Source organism: Gavialis gangeticus, unplaced genomic scaffold (genome assembly GCF_001723915.1).
Source record: "Gavialis gangeticus isolate Ggan-Ray unplaced genomic scaffold, GavGan_comp1, whole genome shotgun sequence".
Classification (NCBI taxonomy): Eukaryota; Metazoa; Chordata; order Crocodylia; family Gavialidae; genus Gavialis; species Gavialis gangeticus.
In genome coordinates this window covers 21,303,463-21,314,973 of record NW_017729014.1, presented here as the reverse complement: position 1 = coordinate 21,314,973, position 11,511 = coordinate 21,303,463, and the positions used below count along the sequence as shown (strand labels likewise).

The 11,511-nt window shown below is 60.0% G+C and overlaps 1 protein-coding gene across 2 annotated transcripts in view; it reads right to left on the bottom strand.

Annotated features, from left to right (window-relative positions):
• MFAP2 (microfibrillar associated protein 2) overlaps positions 1-11,511 on the bottom strand; it is a 35,808-nt gene that overhangs the window by 8,262 nt on the left and 16,035 nt on the right. The window contains exons 2-6 of one of the 2 annotated variants that reach the window (XM_019511952.1): positions 7,961-8,062; positions 4,079-4,162; positions 2,529-2,555; positions 1,926-2,009; positions 1,162-1,203 (exon numbers count right to left, since the gene is read on the bottom strand). In XM_019511952.1, coding sequence (XP_019367497.1) covers positions 1,162-1,203; positions 1,926-2,009; positions 2,529-2,555; positions 4,079-4,162; positions 7,961-7,997 — 274 coding nt within the window. In that variant the 5' untranslated portion in view covers positions 7,998-8,062. Of the gene's footprint in view, positions 1-1,161; positions 1,204-1,925; positions 2,010-2,528; positions 2,556-4,078; positions 4,166-7,960; positions 8,063-11,511 lie in introns of both variants that reach the window. The other variant, XM_019511951.1, reaches the window with a different exon arrangement.

Below are 11,511 nucleotides of genomic sequence, written 5' to 3'. Positions count from 1 at the left end.
CTCCGCTTGCTACGAGGGGGAGGCAGGGAAACAGCGGGAACGCCGGGCTTTCTTGACAGTGCGGCTGTGTGGAAACACTGCTGGGGGAGCCGCCGAGCCGTGTTTGGCTTGGCCGGAGCTGCGCGCTCCAAGCCCTGCACGCACTTGGCAGCCGAGGCGGGCTTGCTCGAGCTGGCCGCGGACGTGGCTTTGCCTGGAGCGCGGCCGGTCCTGCTCCCGCCCTGTCACCAGCTCCCCCCCCACATTATCCTGCCCTCCACACACACACACACACACATGCACAAATGCACACGTGCACACATACATACAGGGCATGAACCAGACCCCTACCCACAATACACACACATGCACTCACATACAGGGCATGAACCAGACCCCTACCCACAATACACATGCAAACACACACATGCACATGTGAACATACACATGCACACACACGAATGAACCAGAGCCCCCTCCCCAACATGTACACACACAAGCACAACACAAATGGGACCCCAGCTAGGTCCAGCCCGTGGGGGAAAGCAGCAAAGCTCAGGGAGGCTTTGCAAACCCAGCTTGTAGGGCTGGAGCAGCCCTGGGACAAAGGCAGAGGAAAGGGGGTGGGTGGGGAGGAGACCCCTAAGATCTGGGGAGGGATCTGAGTGCGAGGGACCCCGGTGCAGCTGGGTTTGATGCCAGCCCTCCAGGGCTTTGGCAGAGGCCGTGGCAAGGGCCGGAGCATCCCCCCCCAGCCGGGACAGCACTGGCAATTCAGCAGAGGGCAAGGACCGGACCCTGCACTTCCAGATGCTCAGATGCCAAGGTGGCACGAGGCACAGGGCCAGGTTTAGACACAGGGGCAGCCTTTGTGGAGGCCCCACTTGGCCTCTGCTTGACACAAGCAGCTTCTGCATGAAAAATGCCACGGAGGCTGGCAATCCCCCAGGCAGCTCTCGATCGCTGGCAGGAGCCTGGTGCTCTGCCTGCTACCACGGCAGCTCCTCCAGCGTGCAGCCCTGCCCGTTCTGGGGAAGGGGAGCGCGGCCAGCACCGTGCCCTGGCTCCTCTCTCGCAGCTCGCATGAGCTCTTTTTTTCCACCTCCTTCAAGCTTTCCAGGCCTGCCTTCCACCCCCGAGGAGCTGGGAGATGCACGGCTTCACCCGAGCGGCGGGGCTTACCGAGCGGTCCGGGCTCTGTGGGTTCGGTCTCGGGGACAGCATCTGGAGGGGGAAGATGTTGGGCAGAGCTGGGGATGCAGGGCAGGGGCGCTGCTTCTCCCTGCTCTGAATGCCCCCCAGCCCTTCCCGCGTGGAGGAGCCGTGCTGGGGAACCAGGCCCCAGGGGCTCCGTCTCTCCGGGGTCTGCAGTGCAGCAGCGGAGGTGGGGGCGCCGGTCCCTTGGCCATGCACCAGAGGCCTGGAAAGGCAGGTGCAAGGGACCACAGGCAACTCCTTGGAAGGTGTCAGAAACCTGGCACCACTGAACGAGGCTCTGTTCCACCTATTAGGCACCTCACGTGCCCCACGTCCACCCTGTGCGACCCTCGGCCACCTGCTGCTGTCACGGGCTGTCCTCCGACTGCCGCAGATAGCGGAGGGGACGTGGCCGCCAACGGCATTCACGACTTTTCAGGGACGCAGCAGGATGGTACTTCGGTGCCTCCACCCGATGCACCTTATAGGTGCAGCAGGGTCTGGCCTGGGGTGCCTAAAGCACCTAGGGCATGGGTCTGGGGCACTCTCTAGAAGTCAATGCGTGGGAAGGGAACTGCTCTGGGCTTTGCATCAGTCACCAAGGAAAGACCCCTCCAGGAGAGGTTTGCAGCACAGTACCTGAGGGCTGCACACCCACCAAAGGAACGGCTCCCATCTCCACCCGGACGGGCCAGTGTCCCGAGGGACCCCCTGTCCGGAGAGGCCAGCAGCTCCACTCTGCTACGTACCTGGGGTGGGTGCTGGGATCTCCAGCTGGGTCTGTTGCTGGGACTGATACTGGAACTGCTCTTCGGGGACGCGCGGGGTGACCGCTGCAAGGGACAAGGGGCAGGCTCAGCTCATCCCCCACCCAGGAGCCAGGCCAGAGCCCCCCGACTTCATCACTTGGGCCAAGGTTGCTTTTGCTTGCCCTGAAATGGACCCAAGGAGTGAAACCCAGCCGGGCTCCACAAGGAGCGGGAACGGACCCGTCTGGGCAAAGGGTCTCCTCCCTGCGAGGGCTAGTGGGCAACATGCTGGCAGCTGCTGCTGCTCTCCAGCTCTGTCTACAAATGCCAGCGTCTTGTACGGAGACAGCTACCAGCCTCCTTATGGCTCCAGGGATGGAGCCGATGGGGGAGAGGGCCCCACGTCCGAGGCGAGTGGGCGAAGCCACAAAAGCAGCCGAGGAGATGGGGAGGATGACTGCAGAAGCAACGGGGGTGAAGGCGAAACTGAGGGAGATGCCCCCCAGAGACCACCCATGCCCCAGGCTTTCAGCCCTCCAGAAATGATGGGCAGCTGGTAAGACAAGCTCCCTCCACCCACTCTGGGGAAAGAGAGGCACTTACCGTGATAGTCATAGTAATCTAGATTTTCTAGAAGACAAAAAAAGCAGAGAAAGGGCTCGTTTTAGGGGGAAAGGAGACCAACAAACCAGCTCAGCCCAAGGCACGAAGCCCCATAACTCCCTCTCCAATCCCCACCGGGGGTGCTGGCTGATGCTCTGATGCACGAGACGGGGGTGCGAGGACTTCAGAGCTGCTGCGTGAAGTCCACGACACGGGTCCCCAGCACCTCTGCAAGCAGCGCTCAGATCCAGACTCCTCCCTGCGGCCGTCTGGACGGAAGAGGCAGGACTCGACAGCTTCCAAAGGGACTTGGGATTTTTGGTGCCCAGACGGAGCCGCTTCCAAAGGGCCCACTTGCAAAAGGTAGGGGCACTGCCCCTTCGAGGCTGTGCAGCTTGAAGAGGAAAATCCCCAAGGCCAGTTTGGAAATCTGGGCTACTGCATGCAGCCCTGTGTAATGGCTCGCTGGGAGGAACTGGAAATCCCAGGAATTTCACCCCTGCCCCCAGTTGAGATCCCAACGGCCTGGACAATGTGCAAACCTTGCTGAGCAGGGCAATCTCAGACGGTCTGTGAGCAATTACCGCAGCAGAACTGCTCCTGCCTTTGCGTGTCTACCCGTGCTGCCCCCATTGCCCGGACTGTATTACAAAGCCCCCCGGGGAATAAAAACCACAGTCTGTTTAATTCGGCTTCAGGTACCAGACTGGGGCAAGCCAAATATTTGGTCCTTTCTTCTCTTTTTCTTTTTCCCCTAAACAGATCTCGGCTGCCGGAGGCTCCCAGACGCCGAAACGTGTTTCTTGGAAGGAGCTTGGCACGGCCCGCGGCAGAGAACCAGCAGCGACTCGACTGCAATCATTTCCCTGAAATCTCGTGAGCCATCCCGAACAGCGGGAAGTGGAAAAACGGAGTTTGCCAAGCTCTTGTTAACGGGATAAGCAAGGCTCTCCAGATGGGACGAGGCGGGCGCTGTGGCAATACCTCCCCCCCGTCTGAATGGCTCTAGCAGGCAGGAATACCAGTTTCAAATGCATCAGCACCCGGACATGTGGTACTGAGATGCCCTTCCTATGTGGCTTCATTCATTCCTGGGCACCTTGGTACCAGGTGGGTATTGGCAAATTGGAAAAAACCCAGCAAACAGCATCCAAAAATGACCAGGGAGCTGGAAGGAACCGATATTGGGGGGGGATGAGGGTGTGCGTATGGGGGAACTGAATTGAATCTCATTGCTGCGGCTCAGATTGGAGCTGCGGGGCACAATCTCCAAGGTGCAGGAATCGAGGAAAGGGGGAAATGCTGGAGGAGGATAATATCCAGAAAGGGAATGCTCAGATTGAATATGAGCAAGAAAAGCCTCCTAGGGTCATGATCTATTGGGCCGTGGGACAGCCTCCTCCACGAAAGGAGAAGGTGCCACGGCAGAGCTTCTGCTTATCCCTGGGAAGAGCACGCATTCTTCCCCCACAGAGTAAGTAGCGAGCTGCCTACCCCCAAACGGTGCCGAGAGGCCGCAGCGAAGCCACCAGACTCGGAGTTGCACTCACCTAACTGACCGTCGTACTGGGAATATTGCACTGGTTCGGGATACGGGACCTCTTCGAACATGTACTGTCCCTGGACCAGGACGGCTGCTGCAAAAACACATGACAGGTGGGAGAAATCATGGTGTTACTGAGCGAGCGCAGTGCCGCGGATGTCCCGACCTGCCCTCCCAAGCTCACGCTTTTGCCCTGGCCGCGAATCATCCATTGTCAAAGGCAGCTTAAGAAGGCACAGGAGAGCCGGAGCCGGCCCGGAGCCCCTGGATGTTCATGCGCACATGTGGCCATGCCCATCTGCGGGGGAAAAACTTCAAGCCCATGTCTAGGGGCTTCGTGTCAGGGTCCACACCCCTGATGCCTTCCCAGGACAGCCCAGGGGATGCGTGTGCCAAGGCAGCACGAAGCTCAGAGGCTGGATCCAAGGTGGAAAGATGCTGGGCTCCAGCGTGGGCCAAGCTCGTGATGGGGCAGGCCGCTGAGCACCAAGGCGTGCAGACAGCAGGTGTTTGGTGCCCAGGGACACCCGCGTGGAGGGGACCCACCATCCCCGAGGGCAGCGGGTTGCAGCCCAGGGCCCTGCACACAGGGCAGGAGCCCAAGACGAGCCGCCCTCTGTCTGGAAGCAATTGCTGGAACGAGAGCTGCCCTAATCCTTGGCAGATGGCAGGGGAGGAGGAGAGGCCGCCCACCCCGACCGAAGCCAGACCCTTGCAGGGAGCTGCCAGGACCCAAGTTGTGCCCAGGGCTCATCTCTGGGGGACGGGGCCCCCCAAACACGCCTCCCAACTGTCAAGCAAAGGCAGGGCAGGGGGTTTCCCCTCTCCCGCCAAAATATACACCGGCCTAGTTCAGCACGGGCCAAACTCACTGCACGTTTCCCCTCCCGTTGCCATCCCGCTCAGGAAACACCAGCACCTTGCTGGGTCTGGACCCAACCACCTAGCCCCTTCCCTACCCCGGCCCCCTGGGGACACCCTCCGCTGCTGCCCTACTGCTGCGCCAGCTCCATGCACGTGCCCTAGTGTAGAAAGGGCTCAGCAGGGCCGCGAGCCACTTTATGGCCACATCGGCTACGCTGCCCCAGCGCCTATGCATGTAAAACAGGGCGATGAAGGCGCTAGTGCTCTGCCTGTGCCGGCGCTCCTACGGGGAGACTTCCCTGATGAGCCCACAGCAACGTTACCGCGGTGCAGCTATCGGCCGACTGCACGGACTTTGCTTTGCTTTTCAGCCGTTCTCAGCTCAGCCGAGCCAGAAGCTGGCCCAGCCCAGCCTGGCTCCAGGCTGCAAACGCCGCCAGGGACGGGCACATCCCCGCCAAGGGAAAACCAAGATGCAATCAAGTCATTAGACTGTTTTGAGCAGTTCATTCAAACCTTCCTGCTGCTTGAGAGTGATAGGGCGTTTGGCCCTGCTCTTCCCGCCACCATATGATCTCCCAAGTGCAATCGAGCCCTTCCAATTTGCAAACACGAGCTTCCTTTGGGACCCCCAGGCTTCGCCTGAGCAATTCCCCTGCATGCAGACAGCACTCCGCAGGTGTGCCGGGGCTCAGGGGCACGGCTGCAGGGCTCACACAAGACATCCCCAGGGCCAGGCAAGACATCCCTGGGCTCACGCCGCTCCCCCAGTCGAAGGAAGCGCTCTGGAGGCTCTCATGCACGCCACGTCCAGCACCCAGCCCGTCGCTCCCATCTCAGGCGAAGCACAAAGCGACACAGGGGATCGAGTGCCACTTCCAGCTCTGTTGGGAGCCTGTGGGGTGATCTTGCGTGAGCCGCTGTTGCGTGCCTCGGTTTCCCCAACTGTGGGGACAATGACCCTGACCCTCCTCCAGCCTTGATGAAAAAGCTCCAGGAAAAGAAAGCTGGAGGGGGTCAGTACTAACACGTTTTAATGCTATCGCACAGGCCCAGCATGACGCACAGACCATGAATCGGCTGCGGGAGATGACTTGCAGTGGGAGAAGCCCGTCTACACTAGGGTTGCCTGATAACACGTTGAAACAGTCTCCCCTTCAACGCTATCCTGCCCCAGATGCGCTGCCTGCACCTGGCAACACCTCCCGCAGAGCAGGGCTCTGGAAGCACCAACCACATCCAAAACCGCACAATAAAAGGATCTCTCACCCCTTCGTTTAACACACCTGATTCACCAGCTGAGATGCTTTGGTGACTTGCATTTAACAGCACACAGATGTTATGTCCAGAAACGGCTGGTTGCAGCTCCAGGAGGCACAAACCCAACGAGCGGGCTGCCGGCTCTGCCGAGTCTTGTGATAAGGGGGATTTGTTTAAAAACCCCATGGCTCCAGGATTCACGCGCACACGTGAGACATGCATTTTCTTTTCTTTTTTCCCCCAAAAGAAAGGCTCCGGCCCCTCTGGTTGCAGAGAAGAGCTTGACAAGACAAGCCCAGGGCATCCTCAAGGCTGACGGCAGAAGACGAAGCAAAGGAGCCCAGAAGAATGAAAAACAAGGAGACTTCAAAAGTTCAGCCCTTCTCCTGCTTTCTGAAACACCACTGATGCTGGGCCACGATTCGCGTTGGCCATATGCCACGTGCTGGGGCTGGCGCTGGGTTAGTGCCTCTTTTCTCCCGCAAAGTCAGAGCCGCCCTCCGACACCTCCAGAAGATGGGTCTTTGCAAGGCGGCTCGTGCACGGCCTTAGGGAGCCTGGGGCAGGGCTGCCCTCCAGCTGCAGGAGCAAGGCCCAGGCTGAGCTGTCGGCTGCTGCACGGCTCGTGCCACGTGCAAGGGGCTCGCTTGACACCTCTGCAGAGGCCTGGAGCTGCGGAGGGGTGCCAAGGGCACCCTGTACCTGGGGCTTGGCTGCAACCCATGGTCCTCGGAGCTTCCTTGCACTGAAGATGCTCGGGAGAGCCTCCGCATTTCTGTGCCCCGTTCCTCCCGCTGTCCATGTCCGAGGCCCGGCTGCTCGGGGCCGGGCTGGTAATGCTTTCCATGTGTCCGTTACCTTCTGCGCACAGAGGTTTGGCTTGCAGCTTCCCTGCCTCCGGCCTCCCTGGCTTGTTGACGCCTCATTTTCATCGGGGCCCTTGCCAGACATGCCGGGGGGAGCTGGAAGGGGGGCTCAAACTAACCCCCCTAGATCCAGCGCTGCCAACCCCCCTGCGGCTGCACGTGCGCTGCAATAGCGCAGCGTGCTGACTCAGGAGGCGTCGGCGTTGGCCCAGGGCCCTGCCTGCTCTGCAGTGTCCAGGCTGAGGCCACGCAGCCTCTCATCTCGGGAACTGTGCGTAGGTTGAACGGTGCCCTGCAAAGGGTCTCCCAGCCCTGTGCTACCACAGCTGCAGGACAGCCCTTCCTTTCCCCCGGCTCTCCGCGGACGGACAGCCATCGCATCCCATGCTCAGCTGCGCAGCTGACCTCCCCGCTTGGATGCTGAGATGGGAGGAATGACTTCAGATGCAGAATGGATGTCTGGAAAGACCGAGTGACTTGGCAGAGGGCATGTGGGGAAGCTGTGGCAGAGGTGGGGATTGCCCCAAGCCCAGCCTGCTCTCAGATCCGGGGTATAAAGGAGCGCGGCACTGAGGTCAAGTACATCTACCTGCTTTGCTCTTCCTGCCTTCCACCCAGCTGTCTCACAGGGCTGGAGAGTCGCCAGTCCCCAAGTGATCGCCAATCCCCATCCCCGCGATCCCAGCTGATTGCCACCCACCTCTCCCTGTCCCACCCAGCTCAGCAACTCTGCAAACAGGCCTGATCAAGGATCAAAACCCTGCAGGGCTTTTCCCGCAGGTCCTCGGCAAGAGCATCTTCTGGGCTTGGAGAGCCCCGGGCCCGTGGGCACCTGCCGCCTGCCGTGGCGGTTCATAGCAGCAGGCTGGGGCGCAAGGGTCCGGCTGGCTCGTGCTCACCTGGCAGACACAGCAGGAAGACGCACGCTGCTCTCATCGTCGTGGGTAGCTGGGGAGAGGAGCAGAGCGGCTCAGGAGGTAGTTGGATGAGCTTGGGGCAGTCTGGAAAAGAAGAGGGGAGAGAGGGGTTAGCCAGGGACCTTCTCCGCTGTGCCGTTCCTCCTAGCTGGGGCTCAGCTCCCCACGCCCCAGTGCCAAAATCCTTTGGAGGATCTCAGCTGAGGGCTTTCAGAGCTGACAAGAGACCGAGAGGACTTGCTACACCCTCCTCTTGGCTTCACCGCCCGTCTCCCCCAGCATCGCCTGCTGACTCGGGGCTCCCCAGGCCAGAACTGACCCCTGCCAAGGCCTTGCCTTTCCCCACAAGCCTCTCCGGTCTGGGGTCCCCGACCATCCTGGCAAACACTGGTGAACAGAGAGGTGGGGGTTAGCCGTGTGAGTCCGAAGCCAGGCAGAAGGCAGGTAGAGACGCACCTTCTGGAGGGACTCAGTCAGCTATATGGAGAGCACACGCATTGATGAACTCATTGTTCAAGCCTCTGAAAGCCAGCACAGCACAGCACAGAGCAGAGGTTGAAGGCAAAAGGTGGGAGGGACCGTGCCGGGGGAAGCAAACAAGCCCAGGGCAACAAAGCGGGCACAAAAGCCAGGTCATGGGCTCATGAAACCCAGGGCTGCCCTTGCAAACTGGTCAGCCAGCACCTCACACAGGGAAACTGAGGCTTGGGGAATTTAAGGGATATAGCTGGGGTCATGCAGCACATCAGCGGTGGAGGCGAGACTAGAAACCAGGGGCTTCCCCCCCACCCCATCCCCTGCTTTAAGCACAAGAGCATCACTTCCTCCCCGCAAATCCCTCCACCCGTACTGCCTGCCAGGGCCACCTTGTTCTTTCTCCCTTCAAAAGCCACCAGGCAGAGGTGTGTACCCACTCTGCCACGGGTGTCGGCGGGTAGCTGCGCAGGGCACAAAGCCTCGCTGGAAAGCTCGTCTCTACGCAGCCTTAGTATGGGCAAGTTTAATACAGAAAGGACTGCACCGATGTCCCCAGGGCCAGTCTCTGCTGAACATTGGCCACAAGCCACAACACCCAGCTCCGACGTGCACCAGTGCATCTGCCAAGAAAAAATCCCCACCCTCCGTTTCCCTGTCCACACACACGAGCTATTCAGAATTTCCTTTTCTGAGCGTGTCGGGATGCGTGGATGAACGGGGCTCCATGCTTGTGTCCTTGTCTTTCTCCATTCCCCGCTTTGAAGGGTGCCAGGTGACACGATGCCTTTTATGGCGCGGAGATGAAACACCCGTTGCTGGTTATCCAGCAGATACAAGCCACGCAGCGGTCATGGACCAGCTCAGGATGCTTTGGGCACGAGCCACTGCCCCTGCTCTGCCAATGCCCCCAACCCTGACTTGCAACACCTTGTAGCAGCCCAACGCCAAGACAGACGTCCCCTGTCCCATGATGCTGAGGACCTGGACAGGGGACACACTGACGCTGTTCATATACATTAGCCTGCAAAACAGCAGTGTATGTTAAGCCAGGATCCGGAGCGGACAGACAGCCATCACCTATCCTGGGGTAGCTGCCTGCAGTGTGTGTTATACAGTGCCCTGCCATTAGGTGTTTGGGCCTTGGCTGTGAGCAAACAGCTACTCTGGGACACGATGCAGGCAGACGTCACCTGCAGCAGGGTCACGCTTGATCATTTCAGGTTGCAAAAAGCTCCCTACATGCTTCTTTTTCACGCTGGCGTTAACACAGCATTTGTCCAGACCCTAATCCCGTGATCTGTGGGCTGTAATCCCTTCCCCAGGGTCTCCACAGAGACTGCCAAGCAAACAGCCAACATAGACGGCAGAGTGGCTGCTAAACTCATTGCACGAGTGCCCAGGCCCAGAGGTGCCCCCGGGCTCTCCGAGAAGAACGAGGCAGCCCCGCCAGCTGTGCTCCCAAGCACCCTTGCGCCCGGTCCCCGTGGGGTGCACGCTCTGGGCAACACGTCCAGTCTCCTTCTGCTAAGACGGTGGTTTTCAACCTGTGGTCCGTGGACGCCGAGGGTCCGCACACTATGTCTAAGGGGTCCGCGAAAGATGACTGTGATCAGTATGTGAATACCCACGCTTACCATTCAAAGGGGGCCGCACCTCCACTTGAAATGTTTTAGGGGTATGCAAATGAAACACGGTTAAAAACCACTGCGCTGGGACGACGGCTGGAGCGCAAACCCGGCCCGACAAAGCAAGAACGCATGCAGCGCTCGCTCTCCGACATTTGTGTGCATTATCCGTGAGCGTGGCATAACCACGCAGGGCAAGCAGCCGGCTGACACGGAGCCAACGTGGCTCCTCACCCCTGCCCGGGGCACATCCTGCTGGCGAGAGGCGGGTGGGAATGACCATCTTCACAGGCCAGGAGTTTCTGGGACCGGGGGTGAGAGGAAGCTTCTCGTGGACGTGGGAGCCCATCAGGATGCATCCCACCAGGAGCAGGCCGGGGTGGCAGGTGGCGGTGCAGCTCCTAGCAAGACTGGGAGCTCACAGCGGCCTGGCCACCCCCCACCATCACCCTTCTCCCACCCCAATCGTGCATCCCAACAGGCAAGCCAAGAAAGGGGAACGGTAACACAGACTCCGGCTGATCCCGATTCTGCGGCCAGGCAGAGGCCCTCAAGCATCTCCCTCCAATACCATTCACGTATCACTACTGCCAAGAGGTCCCAGGCAGGATCAGGACCGCCTTGTGCTCGGTGCTGTATGCGCACGCAAGGGAGCGTGTACGTGCAGGGAGGGTTATTGCCCCTTTGCCTATAGAGGGGGGAACCAAGGCTCTAAGGGATCAGATGACCCCCCCAGGGGCTCACAGGGAGGGGCCCAGAAAGCAGCCTGCCCCTACCTTTCCCCGGAGCGACGCTCCCTGCAGATCTCAAGCCATTCAGTAGCTCGGCATTTACAACAATCAATCAAGTGCCGAGAGGCCAAAGGGCCTGGGACGGTCACCTCCTCCCACAGCTAAACCCTCCTGGGAGAGGACTTTGCTTTGGCCCCGGAGAACCGTGCACAAGTGACTGCTGCCCGGACTCGATTCCTGTAGATTTGCAGTGGCCTAAAGCCCCGCACCGTGCTGCGCAGATCCAGAAGCATCAATCCCGAGCAAGAACTGCTAAAGCCACCAGCTCGCTGGAGCCGCAGCTGCTTCTGTCCCAGGTTTGTGCAGCACCTGGCAGGAGAGGGCCCGCCTCAATGCAAATAAATATGCCCGACTCGGTCTGGTTTTCAGCCTCATCAGACACCAGCCTCCGCTCCCTGGGCAAGTGGCAGGGATAGCAGGACTGGGGCCGTATGGGAGAGGCAGAGCCGCGGTTGCAAGGAGCATCTTCCTTCCTGGAAGGCAAAGCTACCTCGGTGCCTCTGTCGTGATGCATTGGAGCCAAAACCCAACACAGGCTTATCTGAAAGCCCCGTCCTCCTCTCTCTCAACACAGAAACACCTCCAGGGCAGTCCTCGGGGTACATTCGTCTAGGGGGACCTCACCAGCCCCGAGCAGTGG